The sequence below is a fragment of the Trichoderma aggressivum genome (assembly GCF_033847375.1).
Source record: "Trichoderma aggressivum f. europaeum strain CBS 100526 chromosome Unknown scaffold_003, whole genome shotgun sequence".
NCBI lineage: Eukaryota > Fungi > Ascomycota > Sordariomycetes > Hypocreales > Hypocreaceae > Trichoderma > Trichoderma aggressivum.
The window spans coordinates 1,438,848-1,465,673 of record NW_026946369.1 but is presented as its reverse complement, the minus strand read 5'-3'; the positions used below and the strand labels follow the sequence as shown (position 1 = coordinate 1,465,673).

General features: G+C 48.6%; 8 protein-coding genes across 8 annotated transcripts; 3 read left to right on the top strand and 5 right to left on the bottom strand.

Moving 5' to 3' along the window:
* Positions 1-103: 103 nt before the first annotated feature.
* On the bottom strand, positions 104-1,666 carry Triagg1_1571 (uncharacterized protein; the record flags this gene model as incomplete). Its single annotated transcript, XM_062895656.1, has 1 exon — positions 104-1,666. One exon carries the CDS (start codon positions 1,664-1,666, stop codon positions 104-106), a length of 1,563 nt encoding a protein of 520 aa, XP_062759910.1.
* A 1,039-nt stretch (positions 1,667-2,705) lies between these two features.
* Triagg1_1570 (CAZyme family GH5) lies at positions 2,706-4,151 on the top strand (the record flags this gene model as incomplete). The annotated part of the gene is made up of 1 exon (XM_062895655.1): positions 2,706-4,151. The coding sequence occupies one exon, from the start codon at positions 2,706-2,708 to the stop codon at positions 4,149-4,151; it is 1,446 nt and encodes a 481-aa protein (XP_062759909.1).
* A 156-nt stretch (positions 4,152-4,307) lies between these two features.
* Triagg1_1569 (uncharacterized protein) lies at positions 4,308-6,188 on the bottom strand (the record flags this gene model as incomplete). The annotated part of the gene is made up of 1 exon (XM_062895653.1): positions 4,308-6,188. The coding sequence occupies one exon, from the start codon at positions 6,186-6,188 to the stop codon at positions 4,308-4,310; it is 1,881 nt and encodes a 626-aa protein (XP_062759908.1).
* A 3,000-nt stretch (positions 6,189-9,188) lies between these two features.
* Triagg1_1568 (transcriptional regulator family: Fungal Specific TF) lies at positions 9,189-11,078 on the top strand (the record flags this gene model as incomplete). Its single annotated transcript, XM_062895652.1, has 1 exon — positions 9,189-11,078. The coding sequence occupies one exon, from the start codon at positions 9,189-9,191 to the stop codon at positions 11,076-11,078; it is 1,890 nt and encodes a 629-aa protein (XP_062759907.1).
* A 116-nt stretch (positions 11,079-11,194) lies between these two features.
* On the bottom strand, positions 11,195-12,963 carry Triagg1_1567 (uncharacterized protein; the record flags this gene model as incomplete). Its single annotated transcript, XM_062895651.1, has 6 exons — positions 11,195-11,218; positions 11,272-11,891; positions 11,959-11,986; positions 12,030-12,276; positions 12,446-12,690; positions 12,754-12,963. The coding sequence occupies 6 exons, from the start codon at positions 12,961-12,963 to the stop codon at positions 11,195-11,197; spliced, it is 1,374 nt and encodes a 457-aa protein (XP_062759906.1).
* A 1,809-nt stretch (positions 12,964-14,772) lies between these two features.
* Triagg1_1566 (uncharacterized protein) lies at positions 14,773-15,080 on the bottom strand (the record flags this gene model as incomplete). The annotated part of the gene is made up of 2 exons (XM_062895650.1): positions 14,773-14,865; positions 14,928-15,080. 2 exons carry the CDS (start codon positions 15,078-15,080, stop codon positions 14,773-14,775), a joined length of 246 nt encoding a protein of 81 aa, XP_062759905.1.
* Positions 15,081-18,747: 3,667 nt separating this feature from the next.
* Triagg1_1565 (CAZyme family GH95) lies at positions 18,748-21,274 on the top strand (the record flags this gene model as incomplete). Its single annotated transcript, XM_062895649.1, has 3 exons — positions 18,748-19,226; positions 19,298-19,524; positions 19,596-21,274. The coding sequence occupies 3 exons, from the start codon at positions 18,748-18,750 to the stop codon at positions 21,272-21,274; spliced, it is 2,385 nt and encodes a 794-aa protein (XP_062759904.1).
* A 248-nt stretch (positions 21,275-21,522) lies between these two features.
* Triagg1_1564 (uncharacterized protein) lies at positions 21,523-25,919 on the bottom strand (the record flags this gene model as incomplete). The annotated part of the gene is made up of 9 exons (XM_062895648.1): positions 21,523-22,221; positions 22,273-22,460; positions 22,519-22,634; positions 22,694-23,223; positions 23,289-23,464; positions 23,522-24,422; positions 24,484-25,420; positions 25,485-25,675; positions 25,776-25,919. 9 exons carry the CDS (start codon positions 25,917-25,919, stop codon positions 21,523-21,525), a joined length of 3,882 nt encoding a protein of 1,293 aa, XP_062759903.1.
* Positions 25,920-26,826: the final 907 nt, after the last annotated feature.

Below are 26,826 nucleotides of genomic sequence, written 5' to 3'. Positions count from 1 at the left end.
ATAAACAGAAATTAGATTCATCTAGCTATATGGCCTCATTGCTCACATGGCACTCATATCTAGACATTAGTAGTCATCGTGAGCTTAGCTGACCATATCGACGTTATGCAACGTCAACATGCTGGCTTTCCGCCTCGATAGTCTTCGCCGCCGTTCCATGGACGAGCACACCATCTCCAAACGCTTCCGATGCCTCCTCAAGAGTGTACCCATGGGTTTCGGGAAAGGTCAACGCAACTCCTATCAGCTCTATAAGAAGAAGGCCACAAAACACAATGTAATATCTCCAGCTAATAGCCTCCATGGCAACCGGGTTGACAAATCCGTTGTAGACGTTGGTAAGGGCATTCACCATGCTAAAAGTCGTCGTTCCCTTGGTACGAAGATAGTACGGCATAATCTCTGAAATGTACAAGTTCGGGAGGGCGTTCATGCACACGTTGTAGGTGGCGTAGAAGAGGAAAATCATGGCCAGCACTCCCTGGCCGAGCGACTTTTGCTCAAAGTGTCGCTGCTCGTTGATGGCGGAAAGCACCGTCCAAATGACAAAGATGACAAGCATGGTGCCGAGTCCAAAGATGAAAGTCGGCCGGCGCTTGATGCGACCGACGATGAAGCCGCTGATGATGGCAGTACCCAGATTGTAGACCATGAGGCCGCCATTGATAACCAACTGCTCTCGCGCTGAAGTGATTCCGATCGAGTTGAGAATCAAGTTGAGGTAGTACGATACCAAGCCGTTGCCGCAAAGTTGTTGAGTAATGGCGAGCCAGACGACAACAAATAGACGATGACGGTTGGCCTTTGTTCGCAGAAAGGCGCCCCAGCTGACTTCCTGGCTATTCTTGTCGTGGGAGATTGCAATTTTGATCTCGCTCAGCTCGAGCTCTACCAGCGGCATGTTGGCGGCGTCGTTTCCAGCATGGTATTTGACGAGAATTTCTCTTGCCTTGTCTTCCATACCCACATCCACAAGGTATCTGGGGCTTTCTGGGATGAAGAACGAGCCACAGAGCTGAACCAGTGGTAGCAATGCCTGGAGTAAGGATGGCAATCTCCATGCCCATTCATCCGTCACACCCATGTAATTAGTTCCGTATGTGACCCAAGCTGCAATGGTAGCTCCGGCGTACCAAGACGGGCCAAAGATTGCAGTGATAACGCCTCGGTGGCTGGGATATGCCAGTTCAGAGACCAGGCAAGGACTTGCTACAATGACAAGCATACCTCCGACACCAATAATGAATCGGGCGACAAAGAACATGGCGTAGTTCTGACTGGCAGCTTGAAGGGCAGCACCAACGCATACGATGAAACTGCCGAGTCGGATACCCCATAATCGTCCGTATTTGTCGCTGAACCATGAGGCAACGATGAACGTGGCAATATTTCCAAAGACATAGGCGTTAGACAGAGCACCCAAGTGAGGGCCAGTTGGGCTGTGGAAGTAGTTCCTCCATTGGGGCAAGGACTGAAGGCCGTTGAGTAAAGAGCCGTCATAACCATTGGTGGAGTTTCCCAGCAGAGGGATGATGAGGCAGAAATTCAGAAGAAGGAGATGGCGAACCTGCCACCATGGCCGGTCGTATTTTGGAAGAACTTGTTGGAGGGCATCTTCCGGGCCTGCTGTCTCCGCAGCTGTCTGCTCACTCTCGCTCTTCGCCATGCTAGAACAAGTGAAGAGTTATTTTTTCAAGTGAAATAAAAGAGATGGAGGATATCTGCGTGTGAAGCTGAGACGAGTTGAGGCGAAGGATCGTGATGCAACCCTCCCAAAGACATGCTGATCGTGGGGTTTAAATGCTGATCCAAAACCTGGGGCCCCGCACGATCTTGCAGGGCATCGAGCCTTATAGCGGCAAAATAAACTTGTTTCGAGAAGGAGGGAAAAACATAGGTTGTTCAGCCGGTGAGGCGGCACTGCATGTGTAAGAACTGGGCTGAACTAGATCTTGGCGTGGAGGGAAGAATTGGACGTAGAGAAATAGTTGCCGATACTCCGCATATGTAAAGGGACTGGTGGAGAGTCATTGGCGTTGCCGACATTCCACTTGGTTGCCATGACTCATGAGAAACGAACCATAAACGGGTAGCGAACGGTCGATAAAGGGGATTTGGGCTGCGAGCTGGCAAGAGAGGAGGCGGTATAGATAATAGGATTTTGTAATATAACGATTCTTTTACTGTAGCATTGATTCATCTCTATGATCTACAGAGTGGTATTATCTGTTTCTTAAACTTTAGGTGAGAGTCTACCAAACATCACTTCAGTGGCTCTCTCTAGACTAATGTCTGAGCCTGGTCCATAGACAAATACTACAGTCTGTAGTCAGCATTAAGAAATCCGGGAAGTCGGTTTCCAGTTTAGCCTCTGAGCTTATGTGCAGTGTTTATAACAGGCTATTCTGATGTTTATGTTGGCTTTGCTTGCCGACACTCCGCGTGCTTCTCCGCGTTTTACTCCGCGAATATCGATGGTATCGGGAGACACTCCACACCTACGATCTATCTAGCGCCAATTAAATGGCGATTCTCTTAGTTACTGAGATGTAGTTTGTCACAGTGGAAACCCCACGTAGTTCTATATATACGTGCGACCAGCTGAAGAATGCTGTTCATATGCCACGGCTCTCATCTCCATACACACAACTCTCCTTCTTGCCCAGACATTTTGGCCTTTCGAATATCAAAGAAAACCTTTCAAGATGACCGTGGGCGGCTTCCTGCACACCAAGGGGACTAAAATCCTCAAGCCAAATGGCGCTCCCATTGTCCTTCGCGGGGCAGCTTCTGGTGGCCATCTCAACATGGAGAACTTCATCACAGGGTTCCCCGGCCACGAAGAGGAGCACAAGGAGGCGATGCTGAAAGTCATGGGCAAAGAGAAATATGCTTTCTTCTGGTCCAAATTCTATGAATACTTTTGGACAGACAAGGATGCCGAACTATTCGCTTCCATGAAGTTCAATTGCCTCAGAATCCCATTCAACTACCGACACTTTCTTGACGATTCTGATCTTACCAAGATAAAGCCCGAGGGCTTTGCTCTTTTGGACAGAATCGTTGATAGCTGCGCCAACCATGGCATTTACACTATTCTAGACTTGCACGCTGTTCCCGGCGGCCAAAACCAAGACTGGCACTGCGATAGCGCCATCCACAAGGCGCTATTTTGGGACTTTACATATTTCCAGGATCGAGTCATTGATCTGTGGCAAGCAATTGCATCGCATTACAAGAACAATACCTGGGTAGCAGGATATAATCCTTTGAACGAGCCAGCCGATCCAAGTCACACTCGTCTCGTTCAGTTCTATGACAGAGTAGACAAGGCCATTCGAGAAGTTGACCCGAACCACATCTTGTTCCTGGATGGCAATACCTATGCCGCGGACTTTAGACAATTCCCCAAGACGCCTTATGCCAACACAGTCTATTCTATCCACGACTATTCCAATTACGGGTTTCCCAAGAGCCCTGAGAAGTACACCGGCACCAAAACTCAGCGAGAAAAGCTCAAGCAGCAGTATGAGCGCAAGATTGAATACATGAAAGAGCTCAACGTGCCTGTTTGGAACGGCGAGTGGGGGCCTGTCTATGCCTCAAAGATGCGCGGCGATGAGGCTGTCGAGGAAACAAATGCGTCTAGGTACCATGTGCTGAAAGATCAGTTGGACGTGTACGCAGAGGGTGATCCCTCTGGAGACAAGAGTCCCATCTCATGGAGCATCTGGCTGTACAAGGATATCGGCTACCAGGGCCTTACGCACATCTCGCCCGAGTCCAAGTGGTACACTCATCTCCGATCATGGCTTGACAAAAAGCTCGAGCTGGGTCTCGACCGCTGGGGCCGCGATGAGAACATTGCCGTCGAGAATAGCGTTTACAAGCCCGTCAAAGATCACTTCAAGGCAGTCATTCCGGAACATCTTCAGCGAGCAGTGTATCCCAAGACGTGGGATGTAGGCGACTACATCGACCGGGTGCTGAGAGATGTGCTTCTGTCGCAATACTTGACCCACGAGTTTGCGGAATATTTCAAGGATTTGTCGTTTGAAGAGCTGGACGATCTGGCTGGATCGTTCAAATTGGAGAACATGGTTGTTAGACATGAGTTGGTAGAGATACTGCAAAACTCTCACAAAGACTGATAGGTAATAGGATGGTCAAGGTGAGATGAAATCAAGTCCTCAGACGAGACAGATGGTATAGCTAGAATATAAATACCAACAAATATGACACCATAACCCCCCCTCTTGTATATGCAATTCTAAAAGTGATTATACGCGGCTCGCACCTCGAGAAGTCTAAGCGCGCTCCATCTTTTTATACATCCCCCACACACCCTTGATCAATCCCTCTACGGAGTTGGGATCTCCCATATATCCGTCTCCGGGCTTTCCATCCTTGTCTCTCCATACCCCATCATCAGATACTCTTCCAAACAGCTTCGTATTCTGGTTTCTATCGATTCCGTCTCTCCATTTGCTACATATTTCAGGACTATCTACCATGACATTTATCTCCTGGCTGTGGAACCAAGATTGGGTGTCTTGGTTCCCACTTCCTTGTATTCCAACAGTGCCGTCTACGATGAGGAGTTTGACGTGACAGCAGCGAGTTCGGAAGCATTGGTGAATTGGATGATCCTGGTCTTTTCCAACGTAGTCGTATATATGCAGGAGTTCACGCTCTGGTCCGCCTTTTGGAAGGAGAGAGAGTAGGCTGCGTGCAGCTTGTTCGTTTGTCCCACCTTGTCCTGGGATAATTTCTCCGGCATCATTGTACCCAAAGCAGACGTAGTATGTAACTTCAACACCACGTTTTAGTGCCTCAACCAAGGCCGGAATGAGTGGTGCAGCGTTAAGATCCGGGGTTTGAATGAAGATGTGGGTTTTAGCGTTGCGAATTAAAGATAGCCAAGCTTCGTTTTGGGGCACAAAGACATTTTTGGAATCGACACTTCCGTATGGAGGGCGCGAGACCATGGCTATGGGAACTGAATAAGGGGTGGATGTATTAATATAAGGCGTCATTTCATGTCCATCGGGGATATCAGGACCGGTCGGCGCAATATGGTCCTTGACTGCAAGATTCAGTTGGCGGTTTGCAGCCTGAAGTCTCGTTTCATCTGGTTTAGTAGAATAGCACGACTGCATGCGCGCGATTTCCCCAGCCATGTCGACATCATAGTGTGGATCTTCCGGCGTATGCTCTGGAAGACTTGGATGTGCTTGTCCGTTTGCTGCGATATGTTCTTGGTCTGGACCTGTTTTTCGATCGAGATATAGAGGCTCCTCGCTGGACGTTGGCAGCCCGCCCTCTGATGCTGGAGAGCTGTGTGAAGGGAGAATAGGGTCGAAGGGGTGTTTCCATGTGATGAGCGCTGTGTCATAGATGCTATCAACGATTGGCCCTTCTAGATGCGTCATCATTTCCATGTTGGAATTGTCCTCCATATTGTTGCTCATAACGACGGCGATCTTACGATCAACCACGCAAAATTTGGCATGGAGCGTGCCTAGAACCAGTTTATGCAAACTGACAACTTCCATGTCAAGGTTAGGAATCTCTTCGCGAGCAGGCAGCTGGATGGCCTTGGATGAATAAGTCTCTGGCTTGACGCGTTGGTGCGGATCAAGCGCACTGGCGGCCGTTGCCTTGTCGTACATTAATTTCACCACAACCCTTTGATTCCTCTCTCGGGCTCGTCTGGACAGCTCGATAAGCGCATTCTTGACGAGTCTCTGAGCAACCGATGGCGACCAGTTGCAGGTGATGAAGAACACCTCCTTCTCCGCTCGCGCGATGACATTTGAGACATGGCGAATGACGTCCACCAGCGGCGCAATCACGGTCAACGGGATTGTGCCATGAGAGCCCATCAGCGGAGGAGACACGACGCTTGAAAGCGCATCCGCATCCAGACATCGGAGAGCATCTGCAAATGCCTGGAGGAATAACGGGCTCGGAGTCGTCGGGCCCCAGTTGCCGCAATGACGGGCTAATTCTAGTATCTCGGGCGACGGTTGCGGTCTGTCTTCATCTGGGGAGCGACGGAGATCTTTCTCGTAGTGGCCGTACAGATCCTTAGCGATGACTCCGGGGCCCTTTGTCGGGTTCTTGGCAAGGATGGAGCTGACCGAGTTGTGAGCCCGACACAGCCTCAGGACATGGTCGGACACCATTGCGACGGTTAGAGCAACAAGCAGTCAAAGCGGTCAAATTTGTATGTGACTTTGTAAACAGAAGAAGAAGAAGAAGAAGAAGCTCTTGTGTAGAAGCTATACACGATGAGAAGATGGAGAAAGCCAGAGTTGTAAGTTGCAGCGCTCCCTCCCGGCTAGATTCTGCCGACATCAACGTATCGGATGCATCATCAGTTCGTTCCTTTGCTTGATCTCCTTTGCCTCGAGGCTAGTGGTGGGGCCGTGAAACGTCATGGAATGGTGGGCGGCCCTAAAACTTGCTTCTTCCCGTCAGCGTCCTCCAAGCCTAGATCTCGCCTTGTGATGGAATGGCCGACGTGAGTGGCTGCCACCGTCTGGATGCGTTGCCGGATTGCCGTTTTGGCTTCCCAGAAGGTCGCTAGACTGGCCGAAATCCCGATGGCTATGCTGTGGTGGATCGCGACACGTGGGGGAAGAGTTCCAGTAGTCTAGGGGCCTGGACGGAAACGGAGGAGGAAGCAATAGAACGGCGTGGATGGAGGGGGGTTTGATGTTGAGCGGGTTTGTGAACGAGGCCATCGTCATGGCTGGAATAGGAAACCGGATGCTGTGCGGAGCGGTGCATTCGACAGCGCAAAGGCGGCAGGTGATGGACCTCACTTACATGATGATGCATGGATCCATCCATCGTGAAGGTAACTGGACGGGCCCTCTGATCTGATGTGCAGCCGCCCCGCTTGATTTTCCCCGTCAGCATGAACCCATCTCCAAAGATTAGAGTTTCTTTCAACACCGTTGATGAGAGCCAAAGCAACAGTTGACTCGGAGGCTTTGTGATTATACTGGATGGCAACAATAAATGATTCTTCTGTGATTACTACTGCTGTACTCATTTTGTCTTCGTACGACTAGTGTGCATGAGTTGCCATGATGTAGCTAGCCGCCTGCGTTGTGAGATCCGCTACAATCCCCAAGCTCTTAATTTCTTTCATCAGCTCTGTACTTTGTCTATTGCCCCGAAAAAGGAAAACTGAAAAAATTCGAAATTGTAGATTTTACCAGGCGGCAACGGCTGTAAACGCTCTACTTGGGCGCTTGGCATCAAGACATAATCTCGTGAGTAAAACTCGACCCTTGGCCCAACAAGCGGCACAAAGAGTTCTGCCACCGAATGGAGGATACAGACCAAAAGATGAAATGAACCTGCAACCAATTGATTCGAGTTTCCAGCGCGCAGTTTTTCTTTTTAAGAAGAAAAAACCCTGCTCATTGGCTATCGGAGTATTACCCATTGGCTCAATTCGGCTCTTTAACTTATACAGGTTCTTTGTGGGGAGTCTTACATCATCTGCACTCTCAACTGCTTCTCGTGACCCCCCACACCGTACTCTCACTGAAATTAAATATCCGCTTTACAGCACAACAGGATCATTTCACATCATTTCATTGAGTTGTTAAGCTAGTCAGGGTCATAAGCTGTGAGGAATTCCATGAGCCTAGAGTTCTTGAAGCTTAGGTACCTTATGTGGAGGGAGTAGCAGCCTAGCAGCTATATAGATCGAGACGTTGGTCCGCTGCCAATCACCAAGACGACGGCCGTAATCTTTTTTCATACGCGAGGTAGGCCGACTGTGCCAACATATCGCCTATTCCTGTCCTGCCTTCTGGCCTAGAGCTTGATAATCCTTTGGAAAACAAAGTACGATTCTCATTTGGGCTCTAGGAACTAGTTTTAGAACATACAAGTCTCGTGTTTATGTCCACGGCGGTGGAAGAAGAGTCACTATACCGGCCTACAGAGCAATTACAGCAAAGCGATTGAATCTTACATAACACATGATTTTTTCAGATCTCTTTTGACAGAAGTTTCGTGGTAGGAGCAGGGGCAAGTTTGGAATCAATAGTGCCCTTGCCACAGTCAGGACTTGTTAGCTACCCCAGTATACTTCGCAGTAGGCAATTACTTACCAAATGTATGGCTTTGTTGGTTAGCATAATCGAACTCTGGCTGAAACAATTGAATATCTGCCGAGAACTTTCACATATAGCCTGATGATCTTTCTGCAAGGTTATTCTTTAGGAAACGCCGTTGTTCCACTTCCAGACACCTCTCGCCTCGGCCTGATTTCAAATGATGGGATTGCTCCACTTACCACTGATGTTGCAGGCATTATTATCGTCCGATTTTGGACGAGTAAGAGAGCATCCCTCCCTAGAACAGTGGCATCGTAAGCAGAATGTCTTATGCAATTATTCTCTTTGCTACAAGGAATATCTCCCTCGATAATCCCGTTGTAGAGTATTCTCTAGGATCAGATATACTACCCGACGATATTCACAGCTTCCTATTGAATTTTAGTCAGGTAAACAGTGAATTGTTGGCGAGCACGCCACTTATGGCAATGGCGGAGCTCACTACACTTCAGAGACAAGATGTTTATACACCGAAACAATGAGCCAATATTACTTGATTCAGCTGATAATATCATTAGATAATCAGCTGGATATAGGGGCTAACTTACGAGCTATTGGAGAAGCTAGAGAGGACTGATCAGCTTACTCGCATCTACGCATTCGAACGTGGCTGGGAGGCAGTGCCAACGGAGGTGAAGAGCACGAGCCAACAAATATCCTTATTGTCAAGTGAAATGGATCAGGTGCATCAAGCAGATGACCAATAGCTTACCTCTCCACGCTCTATGACGGTGTTCATGTATCTACCGTCAATAGAGGGGGGAATCGACAGCTTGCTATGTAGACTAGAACTCGTATAGCATCTTCGATCTTTTCAAGTCACAGAACATTCTCGGGGCGCAAATTAAAACGCCAAAACAGCCACTCACATGTCAATGCACTCTAGAAATTTATAGAAGGCGAATGGAAATAAAGTTTTGGCGAGGCCAAGACCAGGAGCAATTTACCCGCCACAATCTGGGGCTCTAGCATGTCTTTCGATTTAGCCGGGACGGGTCATTCGGTCTGCTCACTACCCCAGATTTTCCTGCATCAACTGATTTAATGACTCTTGCCGACATTCCGCGCCGGTCGGACCACTATCCCAAGAACTTCATAATAATTAAGACGGCCAAGAGACCAATCATCATGAGCGTTGCGTCGACTCAAGGTCAGCTTGGGTCAAAAGACCACCTGGAAGAGCTCCACACTCCAGATCTCATGACTGTGGCATCTCAGCCGCAAGCAAGAAAACGACCAGCTCCCAGAGGAACCGGAGCGTACGCGCGCAAACGAGCCGTAACCGCGTGCCAAGTTTGCCGGGCCAGGCGGACCAAATGCGACAACAAGAAACCATCTTGTTCTTTCTGTGAGAAAACGGGAGCAAAATGTGTCACCGAGCCTACGGACTACTCGGCTTTTGATCCGGCGAGCCTCAAGATATTGGAGAGGCTGGACCGGATCGAGAGTTTGTTGGAAACACAACCACGAGACAAACCGGATAGCTTTCCGGAACAAAATGACACTGTTAACACGCACAATGAGACCCGTCGACAAGACTCTGCTGGTCGGCAACCTTCACGCTCTCTCCAAATTGTCTCTTCGGAAGTCCTTGGCTGGCCGATTTTTGGTAACCAATTTGGCCTGCAAGCCAATGCCATCGCAGTCCTCCGACGAAAACCTCCGAAACCGATACAACCGTCTTCCTCTGCACTCGAGTCTTTTTTGGGCGATACCAGCGCCAGTAACAGATTGATTACAAACTTCATCCAACATGTCCACATCAAGAATCCTATCCTAGAGCTGGCTAGTATGAAGCGTATCGTCCGGCATGCTTGCCTCGAGGGTGTTGGATGGGATGCTGAATCTTGCTTGGTCCTCCTTGTTTGGGCTTTAGGTGCTATTTCAACGCCCTTTCAACAGCCTCCACAGCCTTGCGACCAAGAGAACCTCGAGCTTGGAGCAGCACTCTATGGTGCGGCTACCAAGAGGCTTGGAATAGTCTTTGCAGAAGGCGGCATACTATCAGCTCAATGCTTCTTCTACGCTGGCGTTTATCTAATGTCAATGTTTCAGCCAGTTTCAGCGTGGAGACATTTCTTACAAGCCTTGGCATACTGTCAAGAGTTTGATTTCGCTATAGAAGCATCACAGAACCCACAAACGCTCACGAGCCCTCCCGAGACGTCGCCCACGGAGCAGCGTCTGTACTGGTCCTGTTGGAAATCCGAGGTGGAACTACGCATGTGTCTTGGGCTCTTTGATTTCCAGACACAGGACCGCGTTTATCCCGGCCATTTCCCCAACCCGCCAGCAAATCCCGAGAAAGACGACAGGGCATGGTTCTTTTACCTCGCTGAAATATCTCTCCGACGACTGAATACTCGCGCCCGTAACGACATTGGACAGATTTTAGCATCGTCAGAGGTCGAAGGCGAGGATACCGAGGCACGTTTAATTGAAGTGGTCGACTCGTATGATCAACAGGCTGAAGCATGGCTTACTTCACTGCCCGAGACGATTAGCATCGATTCAAATCCCCTTGAGGATGATATACTCAAATTCATTCTTCGCTGCCATTTGGTGGACTTCAACGAGCTTATTTTCTGGACATTCATCGACAGGGCGGTTAACAGCAAAGAGAGTTTGACGGAAGATATGAGTCGTTATGCCTGTCGAGGTTTCACAACATGCGCAGATCGTATTCGAATAGCAGGGCTAGGTCATTGGTACCGACATCATGGAACTTGGTTGCTATTGCAGTCTTGTGCTCGAAGTGCAATCGTCTTACTGGCTGCTGCATTTTCGGAACATACACGGAATCTCTTACCGGAGAACTGGGCTCACTCTGTTGAAGCTTGTATAGGCATGCTGAATGATTGGAAAGATGAGGACGCTGGAATTTCAGATCAGGCCATGATTTTGGGACAACTGCTACAAAAGTTTAATAATTAAGTAAGTAGAATGAAATGATGCTTTCAATTAATTTAAAGGACCATGTACATAGTATGATAAAGCCTAATGCTTTTCCAACCACCTTCAAGAGGATATCTTTAGTATTGATCTCCTCTTCAGCCACTCCATAGCTGGAAGACCTCCAAGCAACAAACAAGTCAGGACGCACAAGAACTACATCTCGCTCCCATACCATCCTGCATTGAGTTTCATCCGGAAGATGAAGCCCTTTCAGTGGAATTTGCGACTCCTCTGCAACATCACAAAATTTGTCGGCTTGTTCACCCAATGTTGTAAAGTCAACTATAGTGAGGCTCCGCCCACAAAGATCTAAAATGCTCGTCTGTCCGTCATTTAGAACAACGTGTGGTGCTCGAGCTCCAGGCCAGGTGCTCGGAATGTAATCAGCAACAAATCGACGAGGCTCCGCAGAGGACGTGTCACTGATGATAACCGGAGTGTCTCTGTACCGATGGCCCAGCGTGATGCCCAGCTGCTTGTGAAGCCAGTCTCCAAGCATGAGCTTTTCCGCCATTAAGTGTCGCACCTCACGTCCTTCTTCTGAGTCGGCAACGAGCCTTTCGTGTTCGTCTTTGTCAATGCTGTCGAATCGAGGAATCCCAATTTCCACCATCGCTTTCCGAACCATGTCTATGTTTAGCTCGGCGGCAGACCTGCGCTCTTTGGTATACGAGTCCAAGAGAATGTCTCCTCCCCAACCATGTACGTTTGCGGCAAGCTTCCAGGTCAAATTGAAGACGTCATTGATGCCTGAGTTCAAACCGTGACCACCAGCAGGAGTAAGACGATAGGCTGCAAGGAGTTAGCAGGATGACAGACTTTATGCTAGATTTCACCTACCAAGTCTCCACAAAGAAACACTTTCCCATTTGCCGATCAAAAGGAGTCTGCAAGAGCGACAGCAGCTTCCCATCGACTAACTACACAAACTTCGTCTATTTTGATGTCGGAGGGCTGTCCCCAGCCCCAAAGTTTCTTGTTGATAAACTCCTCAACATTATCGCCTTCCTTGAGATCATTACCAGCGGTAACAGGAACCTGCATTGTAAAGGTGTTTTTGCCGTCTTGGTTTATGGTGACAGCTCCGTTTCCTATGTAAAGGTGCCAGAACTCGCCATGCTTCGATATCTTCGCGACGTCATTCGATATAAAGTGAATCAATAGCATTTTAAGTGGCCTTGGTAAATACAATTAGTGGTGATAATTATTGAGAAGTTTGTTGTATGAAAACGAGAAGACAAGACCTGTGTTATCGTTGGATGTGCACTTACATTCCTTCTTTTTGCGTTTCAATGCCAACTGCGCCTCGAATTCTGCTTCCCGCGCCATCACAACCAATAACATACCGAGATTTGATGACAATTCGTTTATCAGTGGGATCTACAATGGTAGAGTAGGCGCCGTCTTTGGTCTCTTCGAGTGCTTCAAACTTGTGGCCCCAGCATACATATGCATTCGGTAGTCGTTCGACAGCAGACTTCAAGACGCGCTCGTACACTATTGCGGAGAGTCTCAACGGCAACTCAAGTGGGACTAAGCCATCGTTTAAGTAATTTTCTTCTTTCTCTTTATGCTTTGGAGAAAGGCCCTCCTTTTCATCGCATCAGATTTCTTTTGTCTATCATTCCAGAAGATCTGCCAATGTTTCACTTACAATCTGGGCCATGTGGTGGCCATCCCTGCCCAGTCCTGTCGCATAAATTTCGTTAAATCCGTGTGTCACAGGCTCCCCGTTTGATTTCAAAAGGGAGCCAAGGCCAAATTTTCGATATATCTCCATCGTCCGTTCGTGAGTGAGATCCATCTTGGGAAATTTGGTCGTGAAATCATTTCTCTCAACAAGAATAGTATTCACTCCGAGCATTCCCGGCTGGTAGGCTGTAAAGAGGTCGACGGGGCCACCACCGACGATCAAGGCATCTGTGTTGAGGACAGTGAGAGAGTTTGTTGAGTGCGTAGCTGACGACAAGTTTCGTAAAGCGCGGGCTTGGGGGAAAAAGTCAGAATACAGGATATCTAGTGTCTTCAATAATAGAAGGATCCAAGATGCTATAATTGTATTAAACTAGCCAAATTAATATATACCTCGATGCGAATCATATAATTCCCAATCCGATAGCCCTTCCGGTGTCTTATACAATGCTTTGATCACATATCCGTCTCGATACAACCTTGTTGTGGACAGTACCCACAGGCTGTAGTTATACTATCCTGGCACATATGTCAGCTTCCCCTAGTCCACTACATAATAAGGTCTTGATTGCGAATATTCGGTGGGCAAAATGAATAATAGACTGCAATCCGTTTGCCTTAGCTAAACTAATGAAAAGATTAGGAAAAGCAGCGGCAGTATCAAACTCTTACTTTCACTTATTGTCCTCTGGTTCCTTCTCTTGAAGCATTTTTCTCGATTTCTGATTCTGCAGTCATGTTACATTAGGAAACAGCCTGAATGGAAATGAGCCAGCCTGGAGATCTGCTTCATCAGCGCATATAAAATGCTTTATAAATCATTAGATAGCTCTGAATAATAGCTGCAATTCTCTAATATTGATGTAACTCAAGTCATACACGGAGATACACAGCTAGGCAGGGGCACAAAACTGGTAGTAATTTAATATGTACTCATGTTCATATAGTATTATCAATGGATGAAAATAGCATTTGTACAATTGAGACGATAAACCGCTTGGTAGAACGACCTGTGTCATAATAGCGAACTATGGTCTGATATATAAACCAGACTGTTTTCCAAGTGTGTGGGCAAGTGTGTTTCTTCGTTGATAAATCGCTCGCATGATATGTGGATATCGAGATGAATGAATGCATAGTAATGCAGAATGGAAAATTATGTTAGCAAGAAGCGTGAGACAATTATGTGCGGAATTTCATTTGATGGGTGATATAAGCTGATTTTCGACATGAAACATGTCATCATTGACGGCTAAATAGCCGAGATAAACGAGCATAGAAACATCTTCTCTAGTATTACACAGTATCCCACAATGTTCAAGAGGTCTTTCTACATATTCTTCACTAGAGCAGTCGTTTTGATGACCAACCTTCAAAACACCTGACTCTACCGTTCTCAGATGTATTTCGTCCAGTACATCAATCTGGTAATACCTATCCATCATCATGCAAAGCTCAATTCTCAGGGCTGCTCTCTGTCAGATCATCCCAATAGCTATGACGTAGCCAGAATAAACCATATTGTTTTATCTGGAGAGCAATTAGAAGCTTACCACATTGCTTACCCCAGTATACTTCCTGGACCCCTAGACCCTTACTCAAGAGCTCCATAGAGCTCGTTTTGCTAGGCCAATGGAAGAATAGTGTAAGAAAGTTAAACGACTAGCTCAAGAATTCTAAACTAAGGTAGTTTGCAGATGCAAGGGTCTGCAAGTAAGACTGAGATATGAAGACGGGCCATTTCACAGTTAACGATGCACAATGCAGGTGATTTACTCAATTTATTGTATTCATATAGCTATTGAGATACAACGCATTCAAAGGAGTGTCCCATATTTGTGTAAACTTTATGTCCAGTAATGATCTTAATCTGCAAGACAATGACAAGCCACGAAACGTCTTAGCATCCAAAAACTCTAATATCTCGTGCTTATCCGGCAGGCTTTTGTAAGTAGCCCCCATTGATCCCGATTTGATGCATTTATGGGATGGTGAAGTTGGGGGGGACACAGTAGGGGCTGCCATTCTGCTGATCAAACTTGCAGACAGTCTTGGGAGGGCAGGTGCCGGCAAACTATCAAAAGACTGGTTAAGACCTTTCATATTCGACTTGACGATGCTGGAGTGAATACTTACCACCCACTGGCCGCCAGTGTTGCACACTTGCCAGCCGTCGGCATGGGGAAGGCAAGAGTAGGTAGCGGGCTTGCAGCCGTGAGAAGGAGGAGGGTGAGGGCTGGCAGTAGCCAGAGTAGCGAGAGCGGCAAAGGCAACGGCGGTGAACTTCATGTTGAAGGTTTGTTTTGAAAGGAGGTCTTGAAGAGTTTTGAGTGATTGTCTTGAGATCTGGAACGAGAGGCGAATGCTTGCTGGGGTGATGCTGGAGAAAAAGCCAGGATCCGGGGCAGACACAGATGTCTTTATATACCCCAAATCTCACACATTTCTGTCCATTGAAGGCTCACGATGGGAAAGAATATCGGTAAGCCTTAGGATTCGATGCCTAAGAGAACCATGTGTGTCTCAAGCAAGGGGACGTAGGTGGCTGCTCGATCCCTTCGTATCCTCGACGCTATACGAAAAGCCTCATGCTCGAATACGAAGTGACGCTTACTTTTGACCACTTACAGCTACCGCTCATTACTCACTACATCCGACGTACATGAAATAGCTTCACTTGTCTCAGTCAGGCCGTGCCACCTGTCTAAGCTAACCCGGACTACCGGCCAATGCCATATATTCACATCTCATGATTTCAAACTTGTACACTGTGCCATCAGCACTTGGATGATGGAGGAGGACAAGCATGCCAGGTGAGCCAAGCTGTGAATACGAGAGATCGACGGACAGTGAGAATAACGGCCTGCTCCACGGTGAGTGAGCGACATCCGACACATGCAGACGACGGCCCAGACGTTCTCGGCTCAATCCACGCATAGCCTGGGGCTCCGCCAGCGCCATGATTTCTCTCCCCATGGGAATGCCAACTGTCCCGCGTCTCGGGATTCGTTCAGCTAAAGCAGGGCAATGGTGCGGCTGAACGCCACGGTCACATCCCTTTGGCTGGAGGCCTAAAAAAAGCAGCATTAGCTGCCCGCCACTAGCACCAATGAGAAGAAAGAATCACCAAATAGATTTAGTTTCTGGCTGTCATCGCAGCCCAAGAGGTCCTCAGCCCTACAATGTCAAAGCTGGTCTTGTGATTGACGTCCAAAATACGGTGTAACCGGAGCGTAACAGATATTGGAAATGGGCGGGACATCGGACGTTACCTGAGCTTTGTCCTTTCCGGTCTGTCGGCCGGGAGGTCTCAATCCATACTTTCCGGATCCTGCAGGATGGCTTTTTCTGACAGACGGCTATGCGGATGATTGGCGCGTTTCTAGTGGGCGCCATTTATTCCCGTTTGTGGAGGCGGAGTCGCATGTTCATTGTGCTCCGGACGGCTTTGGCCGAGTTCTGGAGTAATTGAGTTTCAAGTTCTGGATCTGAAGTGGCAATTTCTCATCAGAAGAAGTATCGAGGAATGCCTTTTCCCCGTCGAGCTTTCTCCACGGGCAGAGACAAAAAGGGCCGATCGCCTTTAGCCCCGGAACGCCATGGAGAAGCTTTGAATCTCCGTTTGAACGAGACCGGCGAAATAGTAATTGCCACAGTTCCAAAAGTTCAGACCGGCTCGACAAAGCAAAGTTTCGAGATTTTCTCCGTGCAATCAAGTGATTTCCTGTTACGACTTCAAAATTCGAAGCGTGCACGCAGCTGCCTGGCGAGAACTCAAAGTGGCGCTCACGAAGAGGAGATGGCTTGTGAAACAATAACAATTGGCAAGGCTAAATGATCATGTTGCCACGACATTGATCCTTATTCCTCCGTACTTAAGGTACGGATGAAGTAACTGGCCGACGAGAGCCAGACGATCAGCGTAACCTCGTCAGATTCCCTCAGATTATGCCGCATGCTGTGGTGATATGTCGTCTGCCGATCCAATTCTTGCGTTGCTCTTCACTAAGCTCAGAAGCGAACTTAATCGTACAGTGATCCGTAGACGATCACACTCTTTAGCTGATGTGTCATATTCAAAACCAGCTGAGAGAGCAGTGGGGGCGAATGTCTCATATTATCTCACTCTCAGTCAAGCAAACAAAGTAAGCTCTTGTATTGACGATCTCCAGGTGGGTCACGGAGCGCTCCGAGATCCATCAGCTGACCTTGCACCTGAAAGATGGAGACGAAGGGAGTTTGAGAATGATTGAGACGGGCTGAAGATCCATGTTCCGGGGTTTCACTTCAGACACAAGAGGATGCTCTATGCCTCCATCACCAATCAAATAGGCATATGCCAAGATTATATAAGCGTTCATGTTGTGTCTATACAAAGAGTAACATTCCAGAAATTGAGTTCGTTGGCATACATATATATGTGTGTGTGTTGTATTATTTGGAGGGATGGCTAGCGCGACGATGAAAAATGTAACTTCGTCATCGTTCATACTTACTTGTGCTTTATCAAAATCAGCGCGATGATGAACTCAAATGGGGCAGTTTCCCAGTACATCCAGTCACTATCTATGATGCGCATTGAATTTGTAATTACGCAACGCTGCACCCTGTCATTTTTTTTTATAAAAGAATCTACACATATAATCTATGCACGTTGGGATTAGGTGTTTGTTGAGAAAACTGTAACTACATACCTACTAATGTATTTAACATAGTCATTTTTTGCACCTATTTTTGTACATGTGATGAAATAAATACTAGGAAGAATTTACGGCTCGGCTATAACGAGACAGTCTTATGGGACAGTTTTATACAGGGGTTCTAGGGCTGATTCTTTCCCATTGGAAATCCATTTACCTATTCCTACGTGATGCCCAAAAGTTAACGTCTATTATCTCCCTATCCGCCGGGTTTATTAAGTCAACAGAGTCTTTGGTTCGCCGATGCACATGCATAAACCAAACCCAAACCCTCCCTAGCGTTAGCAAGCCATTATGGCTTATGGCAATAACAGGCATGCTTATTGTAAGATCCAATCGCAACGGTAATACATGTCACTCCCCTTGTCCCGCTGCTGTACCGACGGATAGGAGAAAAGTGCCGATCCATGAATTACAACGGCAAAAATAAGGCACCAGAAGCAGCCCCGGCCAATCAGTGCAGCTTCTCGGGATGTGCCTAATGTTGCGGATAAAGGCAGCTGGTGTGACCAAAGTTGCATCACCAGTGGTGCTCTTTAGCTCCCATTGCTTCACGGGGTTTTGACATTTGAATATAGTATGGAGCACACTTGTATAGTAGTATCGAGTTGCCACTATGCCGTATGACTGCGGGGAAATCTGGGGAAGCAGGTTGGGCATTTAATTAGTCTCACTCCACCACTTTGTTCATTCAAGAGACTCTACCGACTCATCGTGCTCAATTCGCAAAGGACAGAACAGCCAATTATCCGTCGGTAAACTGTCGATATTACTATAACTCAGCTTTGATCCCCCTTTTGAGATTCAACCGTCGCTTTCGCTTCTTCCTTAGCTCTTCCATGTGTTGTTGAAAGTTGTTTGTTGCCAAGGGAATATCTGCAATGTGACAATCCGCACCCCGCAAAAACGGCCCGTTATGAAATGAAAGGAGCCCTTTGGCTCGGGCTGAACCGTCTCTGATTCGGCTGGAAGCATCATGAATCGCATGCCCTGGGACTCTACCCTGACGATGACAGCTCTGACACGCAGCAGAGCTGTACCGATTGGGAACAACGTCGACTAATCGACAATGCGACCCTGCTACGAACAATTTTCCCGCCGGGAAGAGCCCAAAGGTCGACGATCATGGCCCTGAATGGAAGGCACGGGTAAATCATCAACAGCTCATCACAATTCAGTATATATAGGTCCATTCACCTCACCGTCTCTCCGATGGCCTTGGATAGAGAGACAAGCCTCTGGCATCAATCGCAACAATGGGCAAGCTCAGCCTCCAAGCCCTCCTCGTCGGGCTTCTGGCCTCCAATGCCTCGGCCGCCCTGGATGGAAGCCGATATCTATGGTATACGTCTCCCGCCACGGAATGGGAGACCGGCGTCCTTCCTATTGGAAACAGTCGCCTCGGCGCGGCCATCTTTGGAGGCGGCAATGAAGTCGTCACCATCAACGAAGACACCATCTGGGATGGTCCGCAGCAGACCCGTATCCCTCCGGGCGGACTTGCTGCGCTGCCAAAGATCCGTTCGTTGCTGATTGCTAACAATTTGACGGACGCCGGTAATCTCGTCGAGAGCCAAATGTACCCAAGCAGCTGCTGTGAGAGACAGTTTAGCTATTTTGGCAACCTCAACCTCAACTTTGGCCATGGAAGCGGAATATCAAACTATCTTCGCTCGCTCGACACGCGCCAAGGTAACTCTAGCGTGTCTTACACGTTCAACGGAGTTACTTACACGTAAGTATTCCAGATCCGACAAGATGAATCTATTGGCTGCTGTATTTGCTGCTGACACACCGCTTGTTCAGTCGTGAATACGTTGCGAGCAACCCGGATGGTGTTATCGCAGCCAGATTTACAGCAAGCAAAGCTGGTGCTCTGACTGTATCCGCCTCATTTTCGAGAATCAACAACATTGTCAGCAATGTCGCCTCAACTTCCGGCGGTGTCAACAGCGTGACGTTGCAAGGAACCAGCGGACAATCGACCAATCCCATTCTCTTTACCGGCAAGGCTCGTTTCGTAGCCAGCGGAGGTAACACTACCCTCTCTGTATAGTATAGGTGAGACGAGGTTGTTTCAAATACTGATGTTCGTAATGTTTAGCTTCTTTCAGCTCCTCCGGCGGTACTCTCACAGTTACCGGCGCAACCACCATTGATGTCTTCATCAATGTCGAGACAAACTACCGTTATTCCACCGCCAGTGCCCTCGCTGCCGAGGTCGACAACAAGCTCAACAAAGCCGTGTCCAAAGGCTTCCAGGCAGTTCACGACTCAGCCATCTCCGACGCCTCCGCTCTTCTCGGCCGCGCCAACATCAACCTCGGCACCTCTCCCAATGGCCTCGCCAGTCTCTCCACGGACCAGCGTGTCAAGTCTGCTCGCAGCGGCTTCAACGACCCGCAGCTGATTACTCTCGCATGGAACTACGGCCGCCATCTCCTCGTTGCCTCGTCGCGCGATACTTCAGCGGCCATCGACATGCCCCCCAACCTGCAGGGCGTCTGGAACAACGCAACTTCGGCGCCTTGGGGCGGAAAGTTCACCATCAACATCAACACTGAGATGAACTTGTGGCCTGCCGGTCAGACGAACCTCATCGAGACGCAGCTGCCGCTCTTTGATCTCCTCAAGGTCGCCCAGCCCCATGCCCAGGAGATGGCCCAGAAGCTGTATGGCTGCAACGGCACTGTGTTCCACCACAACCTGGATGTCTGGGGTGATCCCGCCCCGACGGATAATTTCCCCTCGAGCAGCATGTGGCCCATGGGAGCGACGTGGCTGGTGCAGCACATGATGGAGCAGTACCGCTTCAACGGCGATCTCAACTTCCTCCGAAACACGGCCTACCCTTACCTCCTTGACGTCTCCAAGTTCCTCCAGTGCTACACATTCACGTGGCAGGGCAACCGAGTCACCGGTCCTTCTATATCTCCCGAAAACACTTACTTTGTGCCCACCGGTGCCAATGTCGCCGGCCAGCAGCAGCCCATGGACATGGCCCCTGAGATGGACAACCAGCTTATGCGAGATGTCATGACTTCCATCATCGAGGCCGCCGCCGCTCTCGGAATCTCCAGCAGCGACCCCAACGTACAGGCAGCCACCAACTTCCTGCCCCTGATCCGGACTCCTCGCATCGGATCCTACGGCCAGATCCTCGAGTGGAGGGCAGAGTACCCCGAGACCGACCCCGGCCACCGTCATCTCTCTCCTCTGTACGGGCTTCACCCGGGTAGCCAGTTCTCGCCCCTCGTCAACAGCACTCTCGCCGCAGCTTCCAAGGCCCTTCTTGATCACCGCGTCGCTAGCGGATCCGGTAGCACAGGTTGGAGCCGTACCTGGCTGATGAACCAATACGCTCGTCTCTTCTCTGGAGCTGATGTTTGGAAGCACATTCTTGGCTGGTTCGCCACTTATCCCACGCCCAATCTCTGGAACACCAACGGCGGATCTACCTTCCAGATTGACGGCAACTTTGGCTTCACCAGCGGCATCACCGAGATGTTGTTGCAGAGCCAGACCGGAACCGTTCATCTGCTGCCGGCTCTCCCCGGCTCCAACCTCCCCACTGGAAATGTCAGGGGTTTGTTGGCCCGAGGAGGCTTCCAGGTGGATATTGACTGGCAGAGCGGCAGCTTTAAGAATGCCACCGTCACGTCTACCAGAGGAGGCCAGTTGAAGCTTAGAGTGGGCAATGGACAGAGCTTCAAGGTCAATGGAGCTACGTATACCGGACCTATCGGTACAAGCTCAGGAACAAAGTATAGCATCACCATCTGATTGCGGGATGGATTGAGTAGTGTAGTATCGGCTTACTGACCTTTGAAAATATTGAAAATAGTTTTGTGCAGCCTCAATCGGGGCACAACTGCATATAGCACATAGTTTGTTTCAAATGAATTTCTCGTCCTGATTTAACCTTGCATCATCATTTGCACCGTGAAATTTGCATAGAAGTAGAAATGTGGTGTCTGTATAATTTACAAAAATATATATGCCAAATTTATAAAAGCAAGAAATACAAAATCTCATCCGTCTAAATTCTGCGCCTCGCACATCTTTCTATACATGCCGCCCTGCGCTACCAAATCAACATGCTTCCCCATCTCCACAATCCTTCCTCCGTAAAAGACACAAATCATATCTGCGTCTCTAATTGTCGACAGCCTGTGGGCTACCGCAATAGTAATTCGGTCTCCTTCCTTTGCTGCCTCGGCCAGCGCACTCTGAACAATCTTTTCGCTTTCGGTGTCTAATGCGCTGGTCGCTTCATCGAGCAGCAGGACTTTGGGATTGCGGATCAAAGAGCGAGCAATTGCAATGCGTTGACGCTGACCGCCGGAGAGCTGTGTGCCGTTTGGACCAGCAGCAGTGGCGAGACCGTCAGGCAACGAAGACACGAAATCCCAAGCATTAGCAGCGCGTAAAGCTGCCTCAACCTTTGAGTCCGAAGCTGTGACTTCCACCGTGGTTTCGCCAGAGCCGACAGTCGGGTCATCAATACCGAGTGCGATGTTCTCGCGAATGGAGCCTTGGAAAAGAGTTGGTTCTTGCTGTACCAGAGAGACGACTCGGCGATATAGTCGCGGGCTCAGCTCCGTTAGCTTATCGCCGTCAATGCTAATGTTTCCAGTGGAAGGGTCGTAGAACCGCTCAAGCATAGCAATCATGGTGGATTTGCCGCAGCCGGATGCGCCAACAAGAGCATAAAACTGTCCTTTTTGAATCTGTAATATGTTAGAGGACGAACGGCGACACTCAGCTGATTGTGTACATACTTCTAGATTAATACCTCTCAACACAGGCGCCTCTGGTCGCAGGGGATACGAGAAGTGAACACTGTCAAGGGCAATTGGGCCACCAGACTTTGGACCTTTATCTGCATTGTCTGGTGTTTCTTGCATAATGGGTTGGAGTTGGTTAAGCCAAAAGATGTAATTGGCCGCATTTTTGCCCTTGGTGATGCCTAGACACAGATATCAGTCAACGAATTCGATGGGTAAAAAGGAACAAAGTTTACTTACTAGTCGAAAACTGAAACAGCTGTGAGGCTGCTTGACCAGAGAAAAAGACACCCAAAAAGGTAACATAGAAGTTATGCATGCTAGTCTCTCCAAACGAGACAAGGCGACATCCATACCTGGACCCGAGTATCAGCATCCCATTTGTCACCAGATGATCGTTTATGTGGCCACTTACCAGAATCCCAAGGCAAGGAAGAAATACTCGATGCACTGTGTGAAAGCAAAGCAAACCATCATGATGGACATTGGCTTCACCGATCCAACAATCGCCTGGTCCAACTCATGAGTGTAACTATTGAGAACCGACTCCTCAATAGCCAGAGATGACACAGTCCGTATGGCGGTGACAGCCTCCGAAGCAATAGCAGCACTTCTCGACTGTCGCATTGAGATGCCGTGGTCGAGCTTTACATCCAATCTGATCTTGAACCAGCCCGATCCTACCATTGGTGGCAAGCCAGCAAAGACAACTACGAGTCCCAGCTTCCAACTGTATGCGATAGCCAAGATGCTGCATGCGGTGATGTTAAACACGGCTACCAGTATCAGAGCAATATTGAAGCCCATGAGCTCTAAGATGGCTTGTGGATTGGCGTCGACGCGACTAGCCAAGGCGCCGATGTTGTTTTCCGGACGATCGAAGAACTGGAGATCTTGGCGTAGCATATCGTTCAAGCTTTGGCGTCGAAGTTTGTGGGATAGAGTCTAGAGGGGCAATCAGTACTGAAACAATGGAATTGCCCATGTCAAAATAAGAGAAGAGAGCGTACCTGAGCGATTGCATTGGTAGCAAACCCTAGTACTCCGTAAAAGATCAAGCAGCCCGCCGCCAGAACAATAAACATGGCAGCAAAGAAATTGCCCTTTTTGGTCATTTCTGAGCCAGTCAAAGTGAAGACATCGATCGTGCTAGACAAAAGAATCGCTTGGCCTGGAAATCCAGCAGCTGATGAAAAGTTAGAATTTTATCTCTTTGCCATTCCAAGTCTTGGTCATCACTTACCTCCTCCAAGGCAACAAAGAACGCAGAATATGTATGCCCACCTCAACTCTGGGTGATCAACCACAAGTTTCCAGACGACAGACACGAATCCCAGCTTTTCGTAATGTTCGTAGTTGTCCCTCTCTTTCTGCTGCTCGAGGCGCACTTGATCCCTTGTGGCGTATCGGCTCAAGCTCTTGACAAGATCAGCCGGATCATGTGCTTCTTTTTCGTCATCTTGGTCCTCTGATTCGGTATCCGACTGGTTCTTTGAGACAGCTAGATCCTGGATGCGCACCAACTGGGCATAAGTTCCGTCTTGCTTCATTAGGCCAGCATGTGTCCCTTGTTCAATGATCTTTCCTTTCTTCATAACGACGATGTTATCAGCCTTGCGAATGGTCGCCAACTTGTGAGCGATGACAATTGTGGTTCGCCCTTCAGAAGCTCTATCAAGTGCCCTCTGGACAACGCCTTCGGCGTGAGGATCAAGCGCGCTCGTTGCTTCATCGAGTAACAAAACCTTGGGTTGAGAAACGATACTCCTCGCAATGGCAACGCGCTGCTTCTGGCCTCCAGAGAGCAAACCGCCTCTCTGTCCAATCTGCGTGTCATAACCGTTTGGCAGTTCCGAGATGAAGTCGTGGGCGAAAGCAATTTTAGCAGCTTCTTCCACCTGGGCCATCCTTTCCTCTCTAGAGGCATGCTCCCACTTTGTGCCAACCAGACCGTGAGCAATGTTGTCAAATGCCGAACCCTGGAACAGCACGGGCTCCTGCTGGACGAGTCGAACATGTTTTCGAAGCCAGTTAAGATTGAGTTCGTTGACTGGTTTGCCATCTAGCTTAATGACGCCAGACTTGGGGTTGTACCAACGCTCAAGGAGGCCAACAATTGTGCTCTTTCCAGAACCACTTTGACCCTGTACGGCTAATGTCAATATTTTTTAAAGACAAAATGTCAGAAGGGGGGAAGAAACTGACCACCAAAGCTGTAACCTTTCCAGCTGGAACAATCAGTGAAAAATCATCTAGCACAGTAATTCCAGGCCGAGAAGGATACGCAAAGTCGACATTTTCCAGTTCGATATGGCCAATGACTTCCGGGGGCTTGTCTCCAGATCCATCAAATGGATTAATGTTGGATTGCCTGTCAATCAGCTCGAAAAGCTGGGCAGCGCCCGACGCAGCTCTCGCGAATTCGATAGAATACGGAGCCAAAGCCGTAATGCTAATAGTCGCAATCGTCACGGAGAACAACACCGTGAAGATTGCGCCTGACGACTTGATCTCTCCGTTGGCGAAAAGATGAATGCCTTGCCAGAAAGCAAGCCCAAAGCCCAGATACATGATTGTGTATTCGATCGAGAAGAGCGCCGCGAACCAAGGCGAGAGCTGGCGTCCATACTTGTGAGCTTCGCTCAAGTACTCATCGAACTTCTTAACAAGCCTCGATCGCATCTCAAAGGCATGTACGGTTCTCGCACTGCCTAGTATTCCTTCAGCAAAGGCGTTGCCCTTGGCATGAGTGTCGAAGATTTTGGTTTCGACGCCTGCTTCGCTGATACCGACAAACGCCATGACGACTATCGTAGTCGGCGCAATGCAAAGGCAAATGAGGGTTAGTTTCCATTGAGTAACGAACGCAACGATAAAGGCAGTAACAAAAGCAGAAAGTCCCTGAAACGTCAGGCCAAGCTTCTCTGCAATGCCGCCTTGAATGAGCTTTCCATTGGAGGTTGCCTGCGTCGCAATCGATCCACTTGTGCCGAGATCATAGTAGGCAACCTCTTGGCTCAGCGCCGCCTTGAGATATGCATGCCGGATGTTTCGAACGATTCGATATGCGTTGTATGTCAAGAGGACGTTGTATGCGTAAGACAGGACAAATCTGGCGATGCCGAGATAGACAAAGTAGAGCCTTTGATAGTGTCAGTCTCGCAACATGCAGTCTCCGAGAGATCAGGTTTAGAGGAAGAACTTACGCCAACTTTGCGGAATCATGGCGGAGTTTCTCACCACCCGACGCAGGATCGATGACAAAATCGGTGATGGTCGTGACAAAGTTTCCAAAAATGAGATTCTGGAGGGCAATGCCAGCTCCAGAAGCGATTGCAGCGAGAATCGAAATGGCCAATATGATTTGTTCATATCGCCCTGCATAGGTAAAGATTCTCTGTATTCGTCAACGAGACACAATTAGCTGATGTTAAAGAAAGCAAGACTAAACGCCTCGAAGATTAGGCATTGTCTTTCCTTTTCCCCATACTACTTACCAGATACGGACTCCCAGACTTCTTCTCGCCCGTCGAGGTTTCATCCTCTACTGCAATCGGCACATCTACACTAACATCCGTCTGTTCAGCAGCATCTGAGCTTCCGCTGACAGGCACGGCATGTCTCTTTTCTGAGATAGCCATCTTCAATCCAACCCGCCAGCTTCGTCCCCGACTTTGTCGAAGCTGTCGTGAAAAGGTGTACTCGTAGGCTAATGTGGTAAGACTAACTAGCCTCTTTTACCAGCTTTTGCCTTTTGGTTTGATGGAACGTTAACATGGAGCCCCGTTGAGATGTCAGGCAGTTCAAGTTCAAGTTCTTATAACGAACCGCTCACTTGAGGACTCGTACGAGTACGCGTATCTCACCCAAGTCCGCCTCGACAATGCATGTTCAACGACAGACTCTTGCCTCCGACTCTTGATGAAATCATTGATCCTGCTCCGCTCCGCATCCGTATCGGGCGATGCCAACTTTCGCCCTCGGGCTCCGGTGTTTCGGGGTCCGCGGGCCGAATCGCCAAGGACCAGCTAGTCATGCGGCGATGCCGTGTCTGATTGGTTTGGATGATTTTTCCGAATCTTTTCCTCATTCCTTCCAGGGCGATGCCCAATTATAGATGCGAGCACTCTGTAATTCGGCGTAGATTTGCTCAAATGTTAGGCAGTCCTACGTATTTCTGCGCTTGGTAATTCCAGGGTTACGAAAAGGAGTACGAAACACCAAAAGTCGAAATATGGCTCCACGTTTCCACCGCGCAACTTCAATCTACCGTCTCGTGAAGATGACAACTTACAAACAAACAACAACAAACTGCAGCATAAACTCACCGTAATCACTTATCACCACTCTGCTGACTACTGTACATGCGCCTTTGCATTCAACACCCCGCTCGTAATCGTATTGCTGCAACGTTACGCTTCACGCTCCTTCGAGCGTATTGCATATTGCTTACCCTGGAGTAGAATGGGTGTTGATGTGCGAAGATGAACTTGTAGACACGAGTGTTCAGTTCAATTGATCTTTGATATATCGTAGTCTCATTCATTT